The sequence below is a fragment of the Anguilla anguilla genome, chromosome 4 (genome assembly GCF_013347855.1).
Source record: "Anguilla anguilla isolate fAngAng1 chromosome 4, fAngAng1.pri, whole genome shotgun sequence".
NCBI classification, from domain to species: Eukaryota; Metazoa; Chordata; class Actinopteri; order Anguilliformes; family Anguillidae; genus Anguilla; species Anguilla anguilla.
Genome location: NC_049204.1, coordinates 8,033,178 through 8,055,677, shown reverse-complemented (window position 1 = coordinate 8,055,677; position 22,500 = coordinate 8,033,178). Strand labels below are relative to the sequence as shown.

At 50.7% G+C, this 22,500-nt stretch overlaps 1 protein-coding gene across 3 annotated transcripts in view; it reads left to right on the top strand.

Moving 5' to 3' along the window:
- rgl1 (ral guanine nucleotide dissociation stimulator-like 1) overlaps positions 1-22,500 on the top strand; it is a 41,596-nt gene that overhangs the window by 7,975 nt on the left and 11,121 nt on the right. The window contains exons 2-4 of one of the 3 annotated variants that reach the window (XM_035414141.1): positions 3,234-4,067; positions 18,256-18,366; positions 21,033-21,241. In XM_035414141.1, coding sequence (XP_035270032.1) covers positions 3,900-4,067; positions 18,256-18,366; positions 21,033-21,241 — 488 coding nt within the window. In that variant the 5' untranslated portion in view covers positions 3,234-3,899. Of the gene's footprint in view, positions 1-3,233; positions 4,068-15,629; positions 15,948-18,255; positions 18,367-21,032; positions 21,242-22,500 lie in introns of those variants that run through there. The other 2 variants (XM_035414142.1, XM_035414143.1) reach the window with 2 other exon arrangements.

Genomic DNA, 22,500 nt, shown 5'->3' with positions numbered 1-22,500 from the left:
ATGTGTTGAGAGTGTTCAGTGTGTATTGTGCAGTCTATGGGGCATGTGTTGAGAGTGTTCAGTGTGTGTTGAGCGGTATATATGGGGCATGTGTTGTCTGTGTTCAGTTTGTGTTGAGGGGTGTATGGGGTCTGTGTAGTGTGTGTTCAGTGTGCGTTGAGCAGTATATTGGGCGTGTGTAGTGTGTGTTCAGTGTGTGTTGAGCAGTATGTTGGGCATGTGTAGTGTGTGTTCAGTGTGTGTTGAGGGGTGTATGGGGTCTGTGTAGTGTGTGTTCAGTGTGTGTTGAGCAGTATGTTGGGCGTGTGTAGTGTGTGTTCAGTGTGTGTTGAGCAGTATATATGGGGCATGTGTTGTCTGTGTTCAGTTTGTGTTGAGGGGTGTATGGGGTCTGCGTAGTATGTGTTCAGTGCGGGTTGGGGGTTGCATGGGGCTTGTGTAATGTGTGTTCAGTGTGTGTTGAGCGGTATATGAGGAGTGTGTAGCGTGTGTTCAGTGTGTGTTGAGTGGTATACGGGCCGTGCGTAGTGTGTGTTCAGTGTGTTGGGGTTGCATGGGGCTTGTGTAACGTGTGATCAGTGTGTGTTGAGCGGTATATGGAGTGTGTATAGAGTGTTTTCAGCGTGTGTTCAGCGTATATTCAGAGTGTGTTACGGGTTATGAGTCTCCTCCAGCTGTGAAAACTGTACTGCGGTAGTGTCAGAAGAGAGAAGGGGGGATTGGAGAGAGAGATATTGAGAGAGTAAGAGAGAGAGAGATAGGGTAGAGAGGATGGTTGAGAGTGAGGGAGATCCTGTGTTTGAATGTGGGGAGGGTAGCAGTGGAATGAACAACAGAGAGAGGAAATGGGGAGGGAGGGAGGGAGGAAGAGAGGAAGAGAGGGGGAGTACACTCCAAACCCAGCTTTTAAAGAAATCCCAAAGCAGGCCATGCATATTGTTGACTGTGTTATTCTTACTGTGGCCAGGACATATTTATAGCATTGGTGCACACATTACAGCAAAGGGTGACTGTCAGCATGTATTTGGTCAGTAAAAAGCTTGTGTGTGTGTGTGTGCGTGCGTGTACGTGTGTGTGCGCGTTTGTGTGTGTCGCTGTATATTGCTCTATGTACTTAATTATACGTAGGCTACGTTTACGTGTGTAAAGGTCTGTGTTTTGTTGTACGTAATTGTATGTTTATGCTTGTAAAGACGTGCGTGTGTGTGTTGTGTGTCGCTGTATGTAATTATATAGTTATGCGTGTAAAGGTGTGTGTCTGTGTGGTTCAGGCTGATCTGTGTCTGTGTGTGGCAGGGATTAAGATGGTCAGCGTTGACCTGGTTTGGGGAGCTGTGTTGCGTGAGAAGCGAACAGGAAGAGCTCAGAGGCCCCCCCCCCCAGGCCCGCTCCGGATGTTTCTCTGTTGATTGTTGCTCCTGTGGCTGCTGATTTACCTGGAGACAGGAAGGCAGGTCTGGCAACCAGCGCTGGCGCAACGTCCCGACACGACTGGTCTGCCATTAACCCCCCGTCCCAAACCCCCCCCCCCCCCCCCCCCGTCTCAACCCCCCCGGCTGTTGTTTATGTGTGTCATCTGGTTAGTTAAGAGTGCTTATGCGAAAGGCGCAAATCTGTGTTTCTGTGTGTCTGTGTGTGTATGTGTATGTGTGTGCATGTGTGTGTGTAGTGTATGAGTGTGTATGTGTGTGTGTTTTTGTTAGTGTGTGCGTATGTTTTTGTGTGAGTTTGTGTGTGTAGTGTGTATCTATGTGTGTGTGTGTGCGTGTACGTGTGCGTGTGTGTGTTGGGAAATCAGGAATGTGTGTGTGTGAGAGTCATGCTAGGTCCTGCATAATCCAGTTTCACGCATGACTGATCATTATTGAGTGCACACACTCATAGATACACACACATGCAAACACACACGCGCTTACACTTCCTAGCATACTGGCACAAACACACACATAAATACACATGCACATGTGCTCATTTGCTCACTCGTACATACAAACACAAACATATTTGCACAAACACATGCACATTATCAAACATACTGCATACAGACATATACACACCTAGGTACAGATACACACGTACTTACACAAAAAACAAAGACCAATGCACACACATGCTCAGGCATGCATGCACATAAAAACATACACTTGCAGTCTCACACAAAAATACACACACATGCTCAGACATGCATTCAAATTAAAACATACACTTGCAGTCTCATACAAAAACGCACACACACACACACACACACACACACATTTGAACTCTTTATTTGACACCACAGTTAAACATATACAACAAATGGGCACTTTTTATGACAGGGATGTCTCAATAGACTCAAGAGTTAATGCATATAACAGTTTCCGCACAGATTGCTAAACTGAGTAATCATACACACACACACACACACACACACACATACACAGACGAGCACACACCACGCACACACACACACACACAAACGCACACACAGACACACACGCGCGCACGCACACACACACACACACACACACACACACGCACGCACGCACACACACGCACACACACACGCATGCACACACACGCGCACACACACACTCACACACACACACACAGACCGTACCCTTAAGCACGTTCACTGTCGCGCATTACGGGCTCGGTCAGCTGTGCGAGCCCTTCCTCCGGCCGGGGCGGTAACACCGCACTGAGCACGCTCAGTGCCGCCGCCGAGCTGTCCTTTAACGAGCCGCTTCAATCAGTAACTCATGAGCGGCCTGGCCTGGCCCCGCTGCATCGCCGCAGCCGTTGCCAGATTGTCCCAAATAACTCCCCCGCCGAGATGCCCCCCCCCGGTCCCACCCCCACCACCACCACCACACAGCCTGCCTGCCCTCTCTTTCTGTCCGCCCCACAGTGGTGGGACCACATGCCGGTGGTCCTCTTTGTACTTTTTGAGGGGTTGAGGGGAGACCATAGATGAGCTCAGCAGGGGAAAACAGAGGGGGGGGGCGGGGCACGCATGACTAATACTGCTGTGCTCTTAACTTTCTCTCTCTCTCTTTCTCTCTCTCCCTCTCTCTCTCTCTGTCTCTCTCTCCCTCTCTCTCTTTCACTCTCTTCTCTCTGTCTTTTTCTCTCTGCCTCTCTTTTTTCTCCCCCTCTTTCTGTCTCTCTCGGTTTCTCCCTCTCTCTCTCTCTCTCTCTCTGTCTCTCTCTCTTTCTCTCTGTTTTTCTCTCTCTCTTTCTGTCTCTCTCAGTCTCTCCACACTCCACAATCCCAGACACCAGTTGGGTGAAGGGAGGGGGGGAGGAGGGAGGGAGGGGGCAGGGCCTGTCTCTAGCTCCTCCCCTTCTGTACTCATTCAGACTGAGGGAGGGACCAGCGGAGAGACAATAGAGCACTAATCACTCATGTGGGGCCAGTGCTGTGAACACTGCCGCCGTTCTCACACACACACACACACACACACAACACGCGCGCGCACACATACACACAACACACACACGCAATGAGCGAGCCGAGATGGACCGGGAGGAGGGAGCGTTGAAACCCGCTGGAGGATTTCGACAGGGAACGCCCGTGTCCTGAACTTCGCTAGCGCCCCCCCCCCCCGAGTTCGGAGCTAGCTTAGCCGACGGGACCAGCGGCTCACCGGAGTCACGGCAACGACTCGGGAACGGAGAGCGCCGGGAGGAAAATCGACATCAGCGAACGAGCGTCCGTCCGCCTGGGGACTCTCTGGACCGCAAGCGCACAACTTTTGACACAGAAGTTCATCCGCGAGAACAGACGCTGGTGGAAAAAAGAAGACCTGCAGAAGAGATAAAAGAGAGAAAAAGAAGAAAAAGAGAACAGGAGAGAGGGAAGGAGAGGAGCACCGGGGCACATCCTGCCCCGCGGAGCTGAGCGTGCCCAGTCTGCCATGCCGAGGCACGACCCGGCCCTCTCTCACTACCCCCTGGTCTCCCTGCTGCCCTGGCCCCCCAGCCCCTACCCTGCCGAGCTGGAGCCCCCCCTGCTGGAGGGGGAGGATGGGGTGGCACTGCAGAGGTACCAGCCCCGCTCTCCGGACAGCAGCCCCCACCCCTGGGTCAGTGAGTCCCCCGTCCCGTCTGGATCTGTGTGTGTGTGTGTGTGTGTGTGTGTGTATATCTGTGTATCTGTCTCTCTGCAATGTCCCTCTGAGAGTGGCTCTCAGCATTGTGTGTGTATGTGTATATGTGCCTGTGAGTGTGAGTGTGTGTGTGTGTGTGTGTGCGTGTGTGTGCGTGTATGTCTGTGTATCTGTCTCTCTGCAATGTCCCTCTGAGAGTGGCTCTCAGCATTGTGTGTATGTGTGTGTGTGTATGTGTATATGTGCCTGTGAGTGTGTGTGAGTGTCTGTGTGTGTGTCTGTGTGTGTGTGTGTGTGTGTGGGAGTGTACATGTTTGTGATTGTGTGTCTGTGCATGTGTGTGTGCATGTGTGTGTTTGTGATTGTGTGTGTGTGTGAGTGTGTGTGTCTTTGTGATTGTGAGTGTGTGAGTATGTCTGTATGTCTGTCTCTCTGCAATGTTTCTTCAGAGTGGCAGAGTGGTGTATATGTCTGTATCTGTCTGGTAGTATATGTGTGTGTGTACGTGTGTGTGTTTGTGTGTGTGTGCGTGTCTGTGTGTATGTGTGTGTTTGTATGTGTGCATTTGTGATTGTGTGTGTGTGTGTCTATGTGTGTGTGTTTGTGCATCAAAGAAATGCTCATAGAGCATTAAGTACACATTTGGTGTTTAGCCTTGATTAGCTTAGGCTAATGATTACATACGACTGTCATAGTTATCACTGTAATACTATCTGCATGTGTCCTGCGGTTTTATTGCTACTTGTCCAGGGATAATAGATGAGATTTCGCTTTACAGCTAATTAAGGGGCAGCCAAGTAGCTGTGCAAATGTCCGTGCCAAGTAAACAGGCAAAGCTGATACATTTTTCCAGTTCATTCATTAAATGCGACTGAATTCCCGTTGGTTCTCCTCGCTTGACCGAAAATGAAATGTACCCAAACCCCTGTGATGTTGTGCATCGTTTCCCGCTAGGACAGTCCGTTTCTCTGTGTAGTGCCTTCATCCGCTCCCACTGCCTTTTCCCCAGCGAAGGAAACAGCGCCCCCTAGCTGATCACTATCGCCCTGCCATTGGCACAGACAGATGTGTAGCATGAAATCTGGAGGCCCTGTGTAAATGCAGTCCCTTCTCAAAGAAAACTATTTAGTCAAAATCTTTTGAGGCTCCCCCTACCCTTTAGGACCCTGGGTAGTGAGTTCCACTCCCCCAAACCCCCCCCCCCCACCCCCCACTATGGCATCCCTGGGCATAGTTTGCCAGCGTTTTGTAAATTGACTCTAATGTAGTCTGCTAACAGGCGTTTGAGGTGTAGCAGTCAGGATGAAGATTAGCTGTTAACAGAAGGCGAAATAGCTGGCGAAGGATGCTGCCGCCGGCGGGCCGCTGGGGTGTCGCTGGAGTGCCGACGGCGGTCCGACAGGCGCTCGCCTGCTGGGGCCCGTGTGGCGGTAGAGCCCAATGGCGGTAGACGCTCTCTCTCTCTCTGTGCGCTCTCTGTGCACGCACGCTGTCATCTGCCCGCCATCTGCGTCCGCCCTGGGGGGGGGGGGGAACCGTGGGGGGGGGGGACCGCGCGGGGTCAGGGTCCGGGTCGGCCCGGCAGCGGCGGCGGCGGCGGCGGCTCCCTTTGATCTGGCGAGGGGCCGCGCTGGACGGAGCAGCTGGACGGGGTCGCTGGGACCCGCGCGGGGCTCCGAGTCGTAAACAGACGACGAGCCGGTGCTGCGTCAGGGGGTCTCCAGCTCCGGTCCCGGGGGGGGGGGGGGCGCAGCAGCTGCAGGCGTCCCGTGCGCTTCGGCGCTGGAGCGTTTGATTTCCGTTCAGATCGCCGGCTGGCTGAAGGGGCCGCGCGCCCCGCTTCCTTCCCAGGCCCAAACTGGCTCCGGGTTCAAAGGAAACCGCAAAGGCCTGCAGGCCTGGGGTTCGACACCGAAGGGTGATGTGCTGCTCTCTCAGGGCAGCCATAGTCTCAGTGCAGCGCTAGCCTCAGTGCTGCTCTCTCAGGGCAGCCATAGTCTCAGTGCAGCGCTAGTCTCAGTGCTGCTCTCTCAGGGCAGCCATAGTCTCTGTAAAACAGTAGTCTCAGTGCTGCTCTAGTCTCAGTGCAGCACTCCGTGGTGGCAGTGTGAGTGTGCAAGGCAGACTGAAACAGGCCAATCCCTGTGCAGAGCTATTTCACATACGCACGCGCGTACATGCATACACACACACACACACACACACACACACATACACACACACGCACACGCACACGCACACACACACATACAAACACACACATACACACACAAATGCACACATGCACACATATAAATATACACATACACACACATGCACACACAAACATATATATGAACACTCATGCACACGCACACACACACACCACTCAGTCACTCAGAAATAAACACACATACATACACATACACACATGCATACATATTCACACAGACACACACATACAGTACACACAAATATACACATACATATACACAAACAAGGACACACACACACATAAATCTATACACACAAACATATACAGACACACACAAATGCACAGTCACACAGTCACACACACACACACACATAGCCCGCTCCAACAATCTGGCCCCACTGCTGTAGGGGTGCATTGTGGGGACTTCACAATGCTTAGAACAGTACGACTGTCCAGCGGTGTTATTGTAGGTGGGGGTGGGGGGGCCGGGGGGGGGTGGAGGGCAGAGGGGGGTGACGGGGGGGGGGGGGGGGGGGCTCTCTGAGCGGGAAGCTCGCCTCTGTGCCAGCTCAGCAGTTCCGCCGAGCCGCGAGTCACGAGGAGTCCTGATGCTCTGACCAATAGTGAACCGGCTTTCAGGGAAACCTCATCATCACTTCCTACGGGCGAAACACTGAGCCAGCAAACCCCACGCCAACGCGGTACAGCAGCTATGACAACAGCACGACCAATACCACGCCACCGCGGTACAGCGGCTATGACAACAGCGCGACCAATACCACGCCACCGCGGTACAGCAGCTATGACAACAGCGCGACCAAATGCGCGCATGGACTGTGTGGTGTACGGTGTATGGGGACTCTGTGTGTGTACATGTGCACATGTGTGTTGTGTGGGAAATGCATTGTGTGTGCGCGACGTATAAGCTGTGTGTGTGTATGTGTGTTGTGACGTGAATATGCTATGTATCTCTGCATGCGTTATGCGTAACGTATATGCTGTGTAACCTCCTGCTGTGTGTGTGTTTGTGTGTGTGTGTGTGTGTTGTATGTGATGTGCATGCTGTGTGTTTGTGTGTGTGTGTGTTGTATGTGATGTGCATGCTGTGTGTGTGTGATGCGGTTTCCTCAGTCTTATCTGACATCCTGGCTTGCTCCTCTCTCCTCCACACACATGGCAGAGTTTCCGAGTATTGTTCCTCAGAGAGGGGGGGAGAGAGAGAGAGAGAGAGAGGGAGAGAGAGGGACAGAGAGAGAGATAGGGAGAGAGAGATAGGGAGAGAGAGACCATAGAGGGGCAGCCTAGCTCTCCTTGTATCTCGAAGGTTCTGCACGCATCGGAGAGGAATCCCGTCCACAGGCTAAACACCCTTTGCTGTGTGACACAGTTAACGCGAGTGTGTCTCTTATTAACCCCTAAACCACATTTTCCTCCTGGTCTCTCACTTTCACCCAGCAGGCTGGTCCCTCGTTCCGTTTTATTCCTCCTTCTCTCTTCTGTTCCTCTTTCGCTGTCTTTTTAAATTTCGTCCGCTCATCGTTTTCTTTCAGGCCCTTTGCAAGGAGTTTCCCTTCTTTCGCTGTCAGATTAGTAAGTTAATTTTAAAAAAAACTTTAACTTCTCCGTGAGGTTAAACAAGTTTTATAGCTAACTGAAACTGTCCCTGTCAGCTTTTATAAGCTGTTTTGAATATACAGGGACTTGGGCTGTTTGTATTTTAACAAAATGACTGGGCATCCTCTCCTTATCCCTAACCCCCCCTCCCCCTCCCTCCCTGTTTTTTTTTAATTTTTTACCTCTGCTCCTTGGAGTATCTGAGGTACTGTTATGCAAGCGACCAGGACGGTTATAAACAGGTAATTGGGCTAATCCATTTTAATGGTCCTGTTTTCCTTGGTGATGAGGGTTGGGCAAAGTCCTCCCACAGCTGCGTGAATTCTCAGGTATTTCAAGTCACTGTGAACCACAGGAGTCGTAAAAAAAAAAATAGAGGAGTGCTTAGCCATGCCTTGCAGTATATGTATATATATATCGTGCTTGCAATCTGGAAAAGTTTGGACTGAACAGTCGAGTGGCTTGGCACTGAAGGTCAGTGAACTCCGGCACAGGGTTGCATTCGCTCAGCAGATTCCTGCAGTTCTCCCCAATAGACCACAAGGTCGATGCGATGTGGGTCGCCACAGTTACGCAAACAGTATACCGCAGATCGCCTTCGAATGCGAGGGAACGTGATTCTCCGACCGCGGACACAAAACAGAAAGGCACTCGCTTCGCACCGCCCCTCTCTCCAAAGTCCATTTTATTTCAGCCTCTGGGGATTGATCTGAAGGATTATGATTGAGGAGAAATGGCATGCGCTTCAAGGCAGTGATCTTAATTTTATGGTGCTTCTTTAAAGACTTGTTTTTTAAAAAAGATTTTCATGCAGCACTGACCCATAACCCTGCAGGGTGCGTGGAGTCCGTGTGCTCATATTGCCCTTTGGTCTGGTTATTTCTCACTTAATAACTCTGAGCAGAATCTACTGAGCTCATGTGTTCTCCGAATGGATATTCTCCCCCTCAGGTCTTTTAATATTAGGATCTGAAGTAAGGCAATTACTCACTACAGCCATAACTTTCAAAATGGCCATGTTCAGTGTCACGGTACATTTATATATGTGCGTTAAAAAAAAACCAAGATAAAGATATTCTCACTGACTGGTACAGCCATATCTGTACCTAAATATGTGTCTTTCTACATTACATTACATTACAGGCATGGTCTTTCTATGGTGCTTGAGCACGTTTTGCACAGAATTGCAGGCTGGGGTGGTGGTGCCAGCTATCGGAGAGCAGTAATTCGGTTCAGTCGATCGTGTTTACTGGCACAATGGAGTTCGGCTTATAGGCTTTAGGGCCGAGAGAGAAAATCACCGAGCTCTCACACACAAGCCCACCACTATTCTCTCCGGCCTGCTCACACAGCTACAGTCACCCGCATGTCAAGGTCAGAGGTCAAGTGGATAAAGGGTAAAAGGGGGGGGGGGATTGGGTGGTACAGTTAGGCTCTTCAGTCATTTGTGATGTCACAGAGGTCTTTGTGTGGGCATGAGAGCCTGGCATTTCCTCACCAGGGGACCGGGGGGGGAATACTGAGCGTCCAGCTGCTGAACTGCGTTATCGGAGTCATATCCCTGGGAATTGGGTTGGATGGGCCACGATCGCGTGGAAGCTCAATAGATGGGATATTGTCCCACCCCATCCCCTTAACTCTCCCCCCCCCCCCCCCCCCGTGCTCACATCTGGCCCAACAGTGTAACACCACAGGGTATAAACCCAGCTGGGGACAGCAGGACATTGACCCAGACGGAGAGCCGAGGTGGGGTGGGGCTTTGGCCAAACACAGGTGCTCTTTGGTACCAAAATGTGGGTGTACAGTCTCACCTGTGCAGAGTCACCTCTTCTCTTTGCCCCTCCAGAATCACCCCCCCCCCCCCCCTCCGGCTCGCTCTATGGGGCTGGTTGTGAAAAAAGAGAAATCCCTCAAAAACATCCCCTCCCCTCCCCTCCCACCCCACAGGCCCTGATCCTAGTCATGTGTCCTGGCTTACTGGAGAAGTAGGAGGAGGAGGAGGAGAAGGCCAGGACGGGGAGTACTAGGAGGGGGGGCAGGGACAAAAAGCTGAACTGAGGTCTGGCGGCGTGGGTGGAGTTCAGGTCATCAAGCACGTGAGCTACAGACCTGGCACAGCATGTGGTGAACGTCTGTGCGACGCGTCTGTCTGAAGCGCTGCCAGAAAGTTCCGCGCAGTCGGTTCTATTTCAGTTCATTCAACCCGGGCAAACAAAAATTTCAGTTCACGAGTTGGGGGGGGAAATGGGCACAATGTTCCGTGTGAAATCTTTGAAGTGACAAATTGAATTTGCAGTCCGTTTTTCTGAATTGATGGAAATGGCATTGACCCCAACCCCAACCCTGACTGTCAGTAACAAGCAATAATGTGGATGTAGAAGTGGGTCGTTTTCTCCTATTGGGGGAAAATGCAAGCTGAGACTGTGTTTTATCTGTGGGTTAATGCATATTGTTATTGTATTATTATGGCAATGAAGGAGACGTGTTTAATATTATATATTAAATATTAAAGTTAGCTAATGCTTGCGAACGCATTTACACCTTTTCTGTTTACCACAAATGTTTGCCACCGTTAGCAAACAGTCTGAAATGATAGATTGTGACAAACAAAAAATAGTTCAAAAGGAGAAAATGTCAAGAGAACTTAAAACATTAATGTGATTACTTTTTTCTTGGTTACGAAAAACAATCTGTGGACTTATGTGCAGAGAAAATTGTTCTCCTTGTTGTCTCATTCATCTTAATTAAATCAAATTCGTAGGCGCACAAAACAGAAAATCCGATTTAAAGGAGTTCAGCAGCAAATGTTAAACTACAGCACAACGTGGTTTGCGTCGAAGGTTTGCCTTGTTGAGTGCAACTATTCATCGGGAATGACTGAGAACTAAAACTGTACGTGGCATAATCAATATGAATGATTGCTCGGTTAAGCGAATCGTGGCTCAATGGGAATGGTTAAGCTACAGTAGGTAGGTCAGTAGGTATAACGAATAATAGCTGAATGATTCAGCCTAGCGTTGTGCTGCAGATTTTTAGGATGTGTTACGCCATATTTTAAGAATGACGGTCCGTGTTATTGGCGTGGATGGTGGTTCATTGGCCGGGGGAATTAGGAGCGGTAACGTCTCCAGTCTTTTAGGGAACAGATGGCCGTCCCTCTCACTGCAACAGGAGGTCATATTGGCAGCGTCTCTCGTGTTAATTAGAGCTTATTAGCAGGGGGTCACTGGCGGGGCCGCCGAAAACACACCCAAATGGCTGCTCGCGGTGCCTGTAAACAACTGATACGAGCGCGTCCCTAAAACACAATGCTGGACCGTCCGTTTCGTTCTGGCGCCCTCCCAGCAACGGCAACGCAGTAAACACGGGCTACGCGGGCTGCGGGGTTCTCTTGATTACCGGTGAGCACAGCTGAGATCGCTTGCCGACGGCGACACACGCTGCGTCCTTCACAAACCTATCTTTCGTCTGACATCTTAAACAGACTGCTGTCCCAGCCATAATCCCTGCAGGGCCTCCTGTTTGAAGATTAATGGGCAGGTTTATGTCGTCCACATGACGCATAACCACGAGAAACCTTCACCGAGACAAAAACGAGTGTTGAAACCTATCGAAGGTCAGATCTTGAGGGAGAGGGAGAGAAAGGGTAGAAATGTGGTTAAGGAAAGGGAACAGGTGACACTTTGTGGGGGGCAGGGAGTCAAACTGTTTCTCTGTGGGACTGCAGGTCTGGACAGACAGACTGCAAACCGGGAGAAGAACAGGTGTTTAGATTAGGCACGGCATAGTTTCGAATTCATTCTAAATGGGAACAACTACTGGTGCCCTTGAACAAAACTGTGGATTTGTTAATTCGTCAGTATTTCCTGTAGGCTGTGTACGCTTGCAAAGTCACTCGGGGTCGTCGCCTAAAGCCATAAAACGGCACCAATTTACAGCCATGGCAAACAAAGATATTACAGACTGCCCCCTGCTGGGCATAATACCTCAGAGGTGATATCTCCCAGCCCTCAAACACACAGGCGCACACACGCAAATCTGCTTGAGCAGGAAACTGTGTTTTTAGAATTCAGGGAAGTGAGTCTCGGCTGAGTTTCTGACTCCAGTTAAAGAGATGCTGACAGCGGCTTCCTCAGCACTGGTTTCTAGAATCACGAAATTTCCGCACATGACGCACTTCGATTCGAGTTCACTGCTGACGACTTCGCATTTAAGGGAAATGATCCGTATTTATACGAATGAATAAGCGTTTTGTTCCATGACAACCGGACAGGACTTCTCATCGAAACAAATAAAATAAAAAACGATTTCAAAATTCTATGGAACTAGTGATTCTGTGACCTTACGAGTTGGGAGCTAAATTCACAGTGATTAAGTTGCAGGTCTTATACACGACAAATTGTCCACCACGAAGGAGTATGCTTTACTCTCATGGGCCACATTTGATTTTTATTGGATGTGTATGATCTCAGGGTGGCATGGTGGTGTAGTGGACAGCACTGTCACCTCACAGCAATATGAATTCTGGCCTGTGTTCTTGTGGGTTTCCTCCCACAGTGCTGGTTAGACTAACTGGAGAGCCGAAATTGCACACAGGTATGAGCGTGTGAGCGAATGAGTGTTGTCTGTGCCCCATGATGGACTGGCGACTGGTCAAGGGTGAATTCCTGCCTCTCGCCCAATGCGTGCTGGGGTAGGCTCCAGAACCCCCCCCACCCCCCCCACCCCCACCCCACTGCGACCCTGACCAGGAATAGACGAGTTAGATGCATGAACTCTGTTAAGAGTTGAATTACCACTGAACATTTTATTATCTACTGCAGACCTTAAAAACTGAGCTGTTTTGTAGCTGTTTTATCTGAGAATGTATAATGTGTGATATTTTGCATATGTGGTGTTGGATTGTATTTTACGATGCAATATCTCCTTGTTGCTTGTCTTGGCCAGGGCTCCCTTGTAAAAGAGACAGGCATCTCAGTGGGACTCAGCTGATTGAATAAAGGAGAAGTACATAAAAAATGGTTCTTAAGCTCTGGTCTCGTCTGAGGCTGCGTGAGAACAGTGCTGTCAGACGTGCTGGTCTGCTCATTCTCGCACCCCAGCCTGCTGATCCAGAGCAGGGTATGGTACCTTCATGCTCCTCCACACAAGCACCCCCCCCCCCCCATCCTGGTTGAGGATATCCTTGCTTTACTGGAGTCATCTGTTGGTCAGCCCTCTTCCTGGACAGCTACCTAATCCTGTAGGTTCTTGTTTGAATCGTATTTTGGCACAACTGCTTCCACTAATTAGCAGCTCAATTATATCACTAGCTGTTGAATGAGGTGCGCTTGTTAGGTTTTCAGTGAAAACCTACCGGACAGTAGATCTCCAGGAGCAGGGTTGGGCAGCCCTACTCTAGCTGTTGAATGAGGTGTGGTTTTGTTAGGGTTTTCAGTGAAAACCTACCGGACAGTAGATCTCCAGGAACAGGGTTGGGCAGCCCTGCTCTAGCTGTTGAATGAGGTGTGGTTTTGTTAGGGTTTTCAGTGAAAACCTACCGGACAGTAGATCTCCAGGAACAGGGTTGGGCAGCACTGCTCTAAAGCCTGCATTCCCGCTACAGCGCTGTCAGTCAGCCGGTTTCCATAGCGCCCGGCGGTCGGCGGTCAGCGGTCAGGTATGAGGACAGCGGGAACGGCGGTGCCGAGCAGGAAGCGGGGCAGGAAGCGGCACAGGAAGCGGGACGTTTCCTGGAATGCGCGGCTTCCCGGCGGCGTGCGTCATGACACAGCTCCGCTCCCGCATTTCGTCCCGCGCTGCGTCTCTCCGCGGCTCCGGGAACACGGGGGCGGGGCGGGGCGAGGCGACGGACCCCCGAAACAGACCCCGCGGGGTCGGGGCTGAACTCCGTCAGACAGACAGAATTTGAATTTTAAAGACACCTTTATTGACGACTCCTTTACGTTAATACATCTGGGTCATATGAAAAGCTATGTGCAACCAGAAACAAAAAATAAGACAAAAACAAAACACAAAACACCACAAACCAAACCAAAACATTTCCAACTAGACAACAAAATATCAGAAAACAAGAGACAGACAGAGAGAGACAGACAGAGAGAGATACAGACAGACAGACAGAGAGCAGAGAGAGAGACAGAGATGAGTGGGCTGCCCTTCAGCAAGGTTTACAAAGTCTTTTCAGGACCCAAAAGTGAAATAGCACTTGAGGCAGCACTGCTGGAATCACCCCAACCGGACAAATGCCCTCCTCTCTGTAATATAACATTTATCTTCCAATAGCCAAGCCTCACTGCGGCAGCGGTCTCTCCCACTGCTGCCGTTCGGTGAGTTTCTGTGTGCGTGCATGTGTGTTTGTGTGTGTGTGTGTGTGTGTGTGTGTGCATGTGTGTGTGTGTGTGTGTGTGCATGCTGGCAGCACAGTTATTGCCTCCAGAACTCGTCATGTTTATATTTGAGCATTAAGCTGAGGCTCCTATGCAGTGCCCCATCGAGGACTCAAACTCTGGGTTATAAGCTGCAGGCCCAGTTCAGTGCAGGCTGCCCCCGAGGTCGAAGCAGTGCTCACTTGGTGCAGCGCAGATCACTGCTACACGCCACCATTGCAGTTGACTTTGAGTGATGCCAGTGATGTAACAGCCAATATGAAAAGCCTTGCGTCTAAGCTGACATTAGGTAGGGCAACTGCACAGGGAGATGACATCATCTCTCCCCCCTGGATAACAGCTGGCCTCTTGGGAGGCACAGGGGGTCGTGACCTTTCCCATGGAAGAGTGATGCTTCCCAGACCCCCAAAGATGGATGAGCAGGGCCAGGCTCACCAGCCTGGGAACTGGCCCAAAACCAGGAGGAGAGGGTGGGCTTCCCTGAACCCCCTGCGCGAGCCCCTGGGTCAGCTGGCACCCATGCGGCTCGGGATCAGGTCCTCTGGGTAGTGTTCTGGAACGTCAGAACGTTGCCAGTGGCAACGCGCAAGTTAGCGGCCCGTGATGTGACGTCGTGTGACGATTTACGCGATTTGTTTTATTTTTTTAAATCTAGCAATGGATTTACGAGTGCGACATGGTTCTTGGGTGGCGTAGTTAACCTAGATTTGGTGATGTTCCATGCGTGCTATCTCTGGTCTGGGAGTGTTTTAGTCAGATTTGTGTCACTGTTGCGCATGCAATACACAACGTCATTATGTTCTCTTGCATCTCTAGCAAGTCACTCTAGAAAAAGAGCGCTTGGTAAATGTGATGTCTGTGAACTCAGCGGGGAATTTAGACAGTCAGATTTCATAGCTTTGCTTGTTCTTGTCCCTGCAATTGTGCTGACAACGACGGTTTAAAAGCCAAGAATCAGTGACAGATCCCTCAACCCACGCACTGACACGCTCCAGTTACATCAGTAAAGTTATCTTCCAGTCACAACCGCGGATTTCCAATCAAAGCCGACCATGCAAAGGCTTCGTCGGCTCAATGCCGGTTAATCTTAACAAATCAGCGCAAAAACAAAAAAAAACTTTTCGCGCACATTTCCAAACAAAGGGGCGATAAAACACCGTCGCATAAAACTGCACATTTGCCGTTTCGTCGGCGCGCACAATAGTGTATATCCAAACTACCAACAGCAGAACAAAAGTTGAAAACAATTACACCAGACCCCCAAAACACCCCGTCACAGCGTCTTTTCTTTCAGCTGTGTGAAAAAAACGAGAAAGGAAAAAGGGGGGAAGAGGGGGGGACTGTGAGTTCAGCGGGGCGGAGCTGCCTCATTCACTAACGGGGGGACGGAGGGAGAGCCGAGGATCTTGAAAGAAGTGAGGAGGAGGTGCCGGAGCGGGGGCCAAACAGACAAGAGAGTTGTGACGGATTGTACGTGTCTACTGGGGGAGAAAGGATTTACCGAGGAGGATTTTTTTAACGCCGTAGTGGATGCTATTTGTTGGTTGGAAATCTTGAAATACTTCACCCGTCTGGGCGGACTTGTGGCTAGAACACGGATGCGGCTCGCGGACCATGAAAGAAGCGCTTACGATGAAATTCGCCTGGAAAGCTAAGATGGTAAAGGCGCTGCCGTTCAATGCAATGTATATAATAAGACCGACGAAGGTTTGCGGTCTCTGACTTTGTGCTCTTTGAGATAAGCCTGTACGAGTGGTGGAGGGATACTGGGAAAATTGCGGATAAAGAAAGGTTAAGGGAGAGGCGGGGTTAAAAGCAAACATTTGGATTAAAAAAATATATATATTATTTGAAGCTATTTAATTCTTCGTATGAATGCAGGGCTTTAAATAACGCTTTGTTTATTGTGATGTTGGTGGCTGAGAACGCCATTGTTTAAAACTATAAATATGCCCCGTTAAGTTGGACCAATCAAAATGAAAACTTTTGTCCAGCGGCTGCGGGATAAACACAATAGGGAGCCGATCAGTGTAAAGAGTTTAGTGTGTCGTTATTTTGGGTGCATTGTTTCACATACTGCTGATTAACAGGAATACTTATGATTTAGCCCGTGAAGAATGCGAGGCTGATATTAATTTCCCCCCCCCCATAGCATCTTTAAATTATGATACACATGATAAACGCAACAAGTTTGGTACTAAGCAAACGGACAAATTTGTCTTTATACTTGATAGTTCACTCGCAGTGTATTCAGGGACACATTTTAAACGTTGTGGAAGTAGTCGTATTAAATTGATTACAACGCCGTAACTGTTTGGTACGATTTTGTGAGTAATTATCTTGGCGTCCAGTTGAAACGGAATTAGCCTGTTATTGTCTTTCCGAGTTATTTTTTCTAAACATGCCGACATATGTAACGTGTTTCGTGATGTTGTGTATTATGAATTTTATGGAGGTGGAAGGAAACAATATTTTTTTATCCTCCCAGTTAATCTGCGTCTGTTGGAAAATGACCGATGGTATTTTTCCAGTAAGCGTCGTTGCACAGACCGTGAGATTACCCCCCTTAACGACTGAGCGGACAGAGTTTAAAACCCACTTTAAAACCGTTTATGCGCAGCACAAAGAGTTGGGATCTCTGCAGACTGTGGGCTCAGCAGGGTCGGTCAGAGAGCAACAGGACCTCCTGCTTTTGTTTTTGAGCGCGGACTGCGTGACTCACTGGAAGAGGTATTTATGCCCCGGCACTGTACAGGAAACGGTTGGATATACAGGCATACAGACGGCCCCGTTTAATTTCCAGAGGTCACCGTTTTCCACCGTCCTCCAGATGTGTGTACCTTATCAACGGAGATGACCCACTGCAAAAAAGTAAATAAGTGCACCTTACCCTTGGTCACCACCTTGAAGGGGGACCACTGCCTGTGTAGATTATTGGTTTGTCTCCTAAATGAACCGCTCAGCAACCAGAGATAGCGGTGTTTCTCAGAGCCCTGGAGGGATTTTTGGCTCTAAACCTTAAAGGGGGCGGTGGTAACATTGACCTTTGACCTCTGTCCTTTGCTCTGCGCACCGGGAGAAAGTGAGCATCCTTAGGGTCAGGCTTCCCTGGTAAAGAGTGGCTGATTCCTGTTCGCTCTGGCCATGTGTGTGGCTAGAGCGGCCCTTGTGCCTGTGACTCGATATCCTGCCTGCTGGGGTCGCCATGGCGAGGCGAACGCGTGCTCGCCTGCTCGCGTGTGTGGTTCTGTGTGTGTGTGTGTGCATGCGTGCATGTGTGTACCTGCGTGTGCGTGCATGCGTGCGTGTGTGGATCTGTGTGTGTGTGTGTGTGTGTGTGTGCGTGCGTGTGTGTGTGGATCTGTGCGTGCGTGCGTGTGTGCACGTAATGTGGGTTAAATTTTAGACTGGGGTCTGGGTGTTATTTACTTTCTAGCTGTCAAAGCTCTGACCCACCCCCCCCCCCCAACCCCCAAAGTGCTGTACTGTCCCACGCCAGCCGTGATCTCAGTCTGGGGTGTAGGGAACATGCGTGGGCGGGCGGTGGAGCGGGAGGGGAGGAGTTGGGGAGGAACGGCAGTGGGAGGCGGGACGCTGTAGTTCTCTTCTCTGTCTCATACGGTACCAGTAGACTGTTTTGTGGAGCCGGCCTGTCCCGTTGGCACAATCAACACCCCCCCCCCCCCCCACCCCCAATTCCTCCCATCTCACACAATTGCAGCCATATGCCCCCGTCCCCCCTCCTGCCAGCCACTTTTCTTTCCACACGTGTTTATTTACAGATTTTGTCCCCCCCCTACCCCCCTCCCCGCGCGATTGTTGTCGTTGGAAACAAAAATGAGTGCTTTTTTTTGTATTTTTGGTGTTGCTTCACAGACTTGTTAAAAGACCATTGTTGAAGAGATGTGTTTGGAGTTGTAACACTAACCGTCTGCCCCCCCCCCCCCCCAACCCCTCTTTCCCACAGAGCTCAGTGCAGGACTGGGGAGAGGAAGTGGAGGAGGGGGCCATATACAATGTGACACTGAAGAGGGTTCAAATCCAACAGGCTGCCAACAAGGGAGCAAGATGGCTGGGGGTAAGAGGGCCCTGCTGCATCACTCTCTGCACCCCATTGGGCAGTAAATAAATCCACACAAACACACCTGTTCCTACAGTGCTCCCTGGATGCACACGCGTGCACCATGCATGCATGCATGCGCACACACACACACACACACACACACGCGCACTCACACACGCACACGCACACACACACACGCACTCACACGCACACGCACAAAGTTTATATTAACTTAGATTGTATGTTCCTCTTGCTCCTTGACCCTTTAAGGTGCGAGATCACAAATGTTTGATTTAGAATGTTCTCATCTGAGCATTCTAACACACGATGTAACAATCGCTGCTGGTGTTTTGAAATCAGTGAAGGTCTAGAACTCCGAATTAATCGAATTTTGAAAAAAAAACAAAAAAACGTATTCTTCAAAGGGTTAATGCGTGGCGATTAAGTAGAATAGAATAAATGGGTTGAATAGAATGGCTAAAGGGAGCGATGAGCGAGCACCTGAATACGCTGCAGATCTTTTAAACCCCGGCCGCTGGAGTCAGAACTGAGTGAGATCATGTGTTTGCTGTGAGCGCTTCCAGACTCTTTAACCGTCTGCCAAGCGACATTAGGGCTGCACAGCCTATCACGTATTTCAACATTGTCTTTTTTTAATCCTTGTTTTTAAATGTGTGTTCCCTCTGATTACCTGGTCCTTAAAGGTCCTTGTTTTTACATGGGTGTACAGTGATTTTTATAGTGCCTGGATTTTTGACTTGCTTTCTTGTTGTAGCTTTATGAATGATGTAAATAAAAGTATCGCTATCATAATTATTGTTGGAGTAATAATAATAATAATGATTACGCTCTCTAAAGAAATAGAATTATTATTTATGTCTGAGACATGATCCAGCCCATGTCTGTAACCAATTGCGCACATACACATTAAATGACTCGCGCGATAATACAAATAAGCAAATACAACACAACCACACACCAGACTTTCCACGATGCACAATGGGAGAGGTGGAGTTCATCACTGGCCCACTGTCACTGAGAATCTTCCGGATACAGGGAGAGAGGAACAGAGAGTGCTCTCCAGAAAACTGCTGAGAAAACAACTCTTTCTCCGATCGGCAGCCGCACGAGCCAGTCACCGAGCCTGGCCTTTGATTGGAGCTTAATCAGGCTTGTTGCCCGGGTGTTTCTTTGTCTTTGAGAGGGAGAGCTGGCTGTGCAGAACTCTGTTTCTATGGCGTTTTTGGATTTGGAAGGCCGTAGTTTTCTTTGTATATGGGAGAGACCCTGGGTCTGACGTTGTTGCTGAGTATGTTTATCTTGGAGGTAGGGAGAGATTTTTTCTTTTCCTTCAGGAAACCAAACTGGGGGGGGGGAAAAAAACTTCTAGTTTAGCAAGATATGCGTTCTCCATGGTCTTTTCTGTGACCAGTTGATCGCCTCTAATGTCTGAAACAGGCGCGTTGTTCAAGGTGGAGGTGCCCGTGCTATTCGTGAGACTAGATCAGTGGATTGCCGATCGACCCGATTGCTGTCAGTGGCACAGGGTGCTTAATGGCAGAGGAGATGACCAATAAGAAGCTAACATTGTCTGACAGTAGGAGCGTATCGGACTCTGTCGCTCACTGTGCGCGTGTGTACATGCGTGTGTGTGTGTGTGTGTGTGTGTGTGTGTGTGCGCTCGTGTGTGTGTGTGGCCTGTTTTTCAGCTTGTGCATCGTGGGCTTTGGGGTCCAGGATGGTGCTGTGTGCGATTTATTTTACTTTTCGCTGCTCAGCACATTGCTGTCCTAGCGAACGGTGCCAGAAAGCCAGCTGCACCCAGAAACGCGCTCTCCCCTCTCTCCCCTGTTTGACGACTGTTTTGGAGCAGGAGAAGTGGGCCGGGGGGGGCGGGGGGACAGGGCAGGGGGGGCGGAGTGCCGTTTGATTGAAAGCAGATTGTGCCGCTTCCTGTTGTAGCGTGCTAGCAGCAGCACCACGGGCTCGTGCTCTCTCCCTCTCTCCCTCTCTCTCTCTCCCTCTCTCCCTCTCTCCCTCTCTCTCTCTCTCTCTCTCTCTCTCTCTCCCTCTCTCCCTCTCTCTCTCCCTCTCTCCCTCTCTCCCTCTCTCTCTCCCTCTCTCCCTCTCTCCCTCTCTCCCTCTCTCCCTCTCTCCCTCCCTGTCTCTCTCCCTCTCTCCCTCTCTCCCTCCCTGTCTCCCTCCCGTCTCTCTCTCTCTCTCTCTCCCTCCCTGTCTCTCTCCCTCCCTGTCCCTCTCTCTCTCTCTCCCTCTCTCCCTCTCTCTCTCTCTCCCTCTCTCTCTCTCTCTCTCTCCCTCTCTCCCTCTCTCCCTCTCTCTCTCTCTCCCTGTCTCTCTCTCTCTCTCTCTCTTTCTTTTCTCTTTCGCTCTCTCTTTTCATTTCTTTTTCCTCTTTTTTCTCCCTCCCTCCCTGTCTATTTCTCTGTTATTTCCCACTTTCTCTAACCTTCTCTTAACTTGCTTCCTCCCCCCCCCCCCCCCCCCACAAACATTGTTACAACAGTTACACAACAGCAGGACACATCTGTGCAAAGACTGAGTATTAATGTGTCTTCTGTCTGTCTCTCCCTCCTCCTTTTTTCTATCTCTCTCTCTCTCTCTCTCTCCTGGTTCTTTTGCTCTGCCGTTTCCTCTCTGCCCCACCCCCCCCCCCTCGCCAGGTGGAGGGGGACAGGCTGCCCCCCGGTCACACGGTCAGCCAGCTGGAGACCTGTAAGATCAGGAGCATCCGGGCGGGGACGCTGGAGCGGCTGGTGGAGACGCTGCTCACCGCCTTCGGGGACAACGACCTCACCTACGCCAGCATCTTCCTGTCCACGTACCGCGCCTTCGCCGGCACCGCCGCCGTGCTGCGCATCCTGCTCGACAGGTACGGCGCCGCCGAGCCGCCGGCCGCGACAAAAAACACACACCGCGGGCTCCGCTAGAGGTTCTGCAGAACTGCGCGACTGCGCATGCAGCCGCAAAAACGCTGCAGAACTGCGCAACTGCGCATGCAGCCGCAGAAACGCTGCAGAACTGCGCGACTGCGCATGCAGCCACAGAAACGCTGCAGAACTGCGCAACTTCGCATGCAGCCGCAGAAACGCTGCAGAACTGCGCAACTGCGCATGCAGCCGCAGAAACGCTGCAGAACTGCGCAACTGTGCATGCAGCCGCAGAAACGCTGCAGAACTGCGCAACTGTGCATGCAGCCGCAGAAACGCTGCAGAACTGCGCAACTGCGCATGCAGCCGCAGAAACGCTGCAGAACTGCGCAACTGTGCATGCAGCCGCAGAAACGCTGCAGAACTGCGCAACTGCGCATGCAGCCGCAAAAACGCTGCAGAACTGTGCAACTGCGCATGCAGCCGCAAAAATGCTGCAGAACTGCGCAACTGTGCATGCAGCCGCAAAAAAGCTGCGGGTTCCACCGGGTGGTTCTGCGCAGCTGCGCAACTGTGCATGCAGCCACAAAAACACTGCGTGTTCTGCCGGGAGGTTAGACTTTAGACCTTAGACTTGAGACCTTGTTGTCCCCAAGGGGAAATTCCTTTCCACAGCACTGTACCCATCAGACAACAGTACATACAAACAGCACACAGTAACAGCATACACTGACAGACAGCAGTACGCACTCAGGCCTGGTCAGCGAGGCCTGATGTTCAGGCGGCTATGGCTGCGGGGATCAGGCTTTTCCCAAAGCGAGCCCTTCTGCACCTCGGTTCTGTGTGACTGCGTGCGCGTGCGGCCGCAAAAACACTGCAGGTTGCGCTGGAGGCACTGCAGAACTGCGCAGGCGGCTGCATGCATCGCTGATCTGAGACTCGGTGAGCTGCGTGTGTCAGTCAGCAGTGTGTGTGTGTGTGTGTGTCAGTGACTTTTGTTATTGTCAGTGACTTTTAGAATTGTGCAAAGAAGCAGGATTATGTGGTGAGGGGAAATATCAGGGAGGATTTTTTTTTCGTAAAATCGGTCGTGCATGGCACGTCTCGCCTGGTCGTTCTGTGGGGGCAGAGGGGCGTGTGTGGGGGGTGTTCGCATTCAGGGCTGACGCAGTGCTGGATGCCCTCCAGGCTGGGGTAAACGATGAGCCCGGAGGGGGGCGAATAGCCTTGTCGCTGTCGTTCTGTGTTCTTTTGTTCTGGT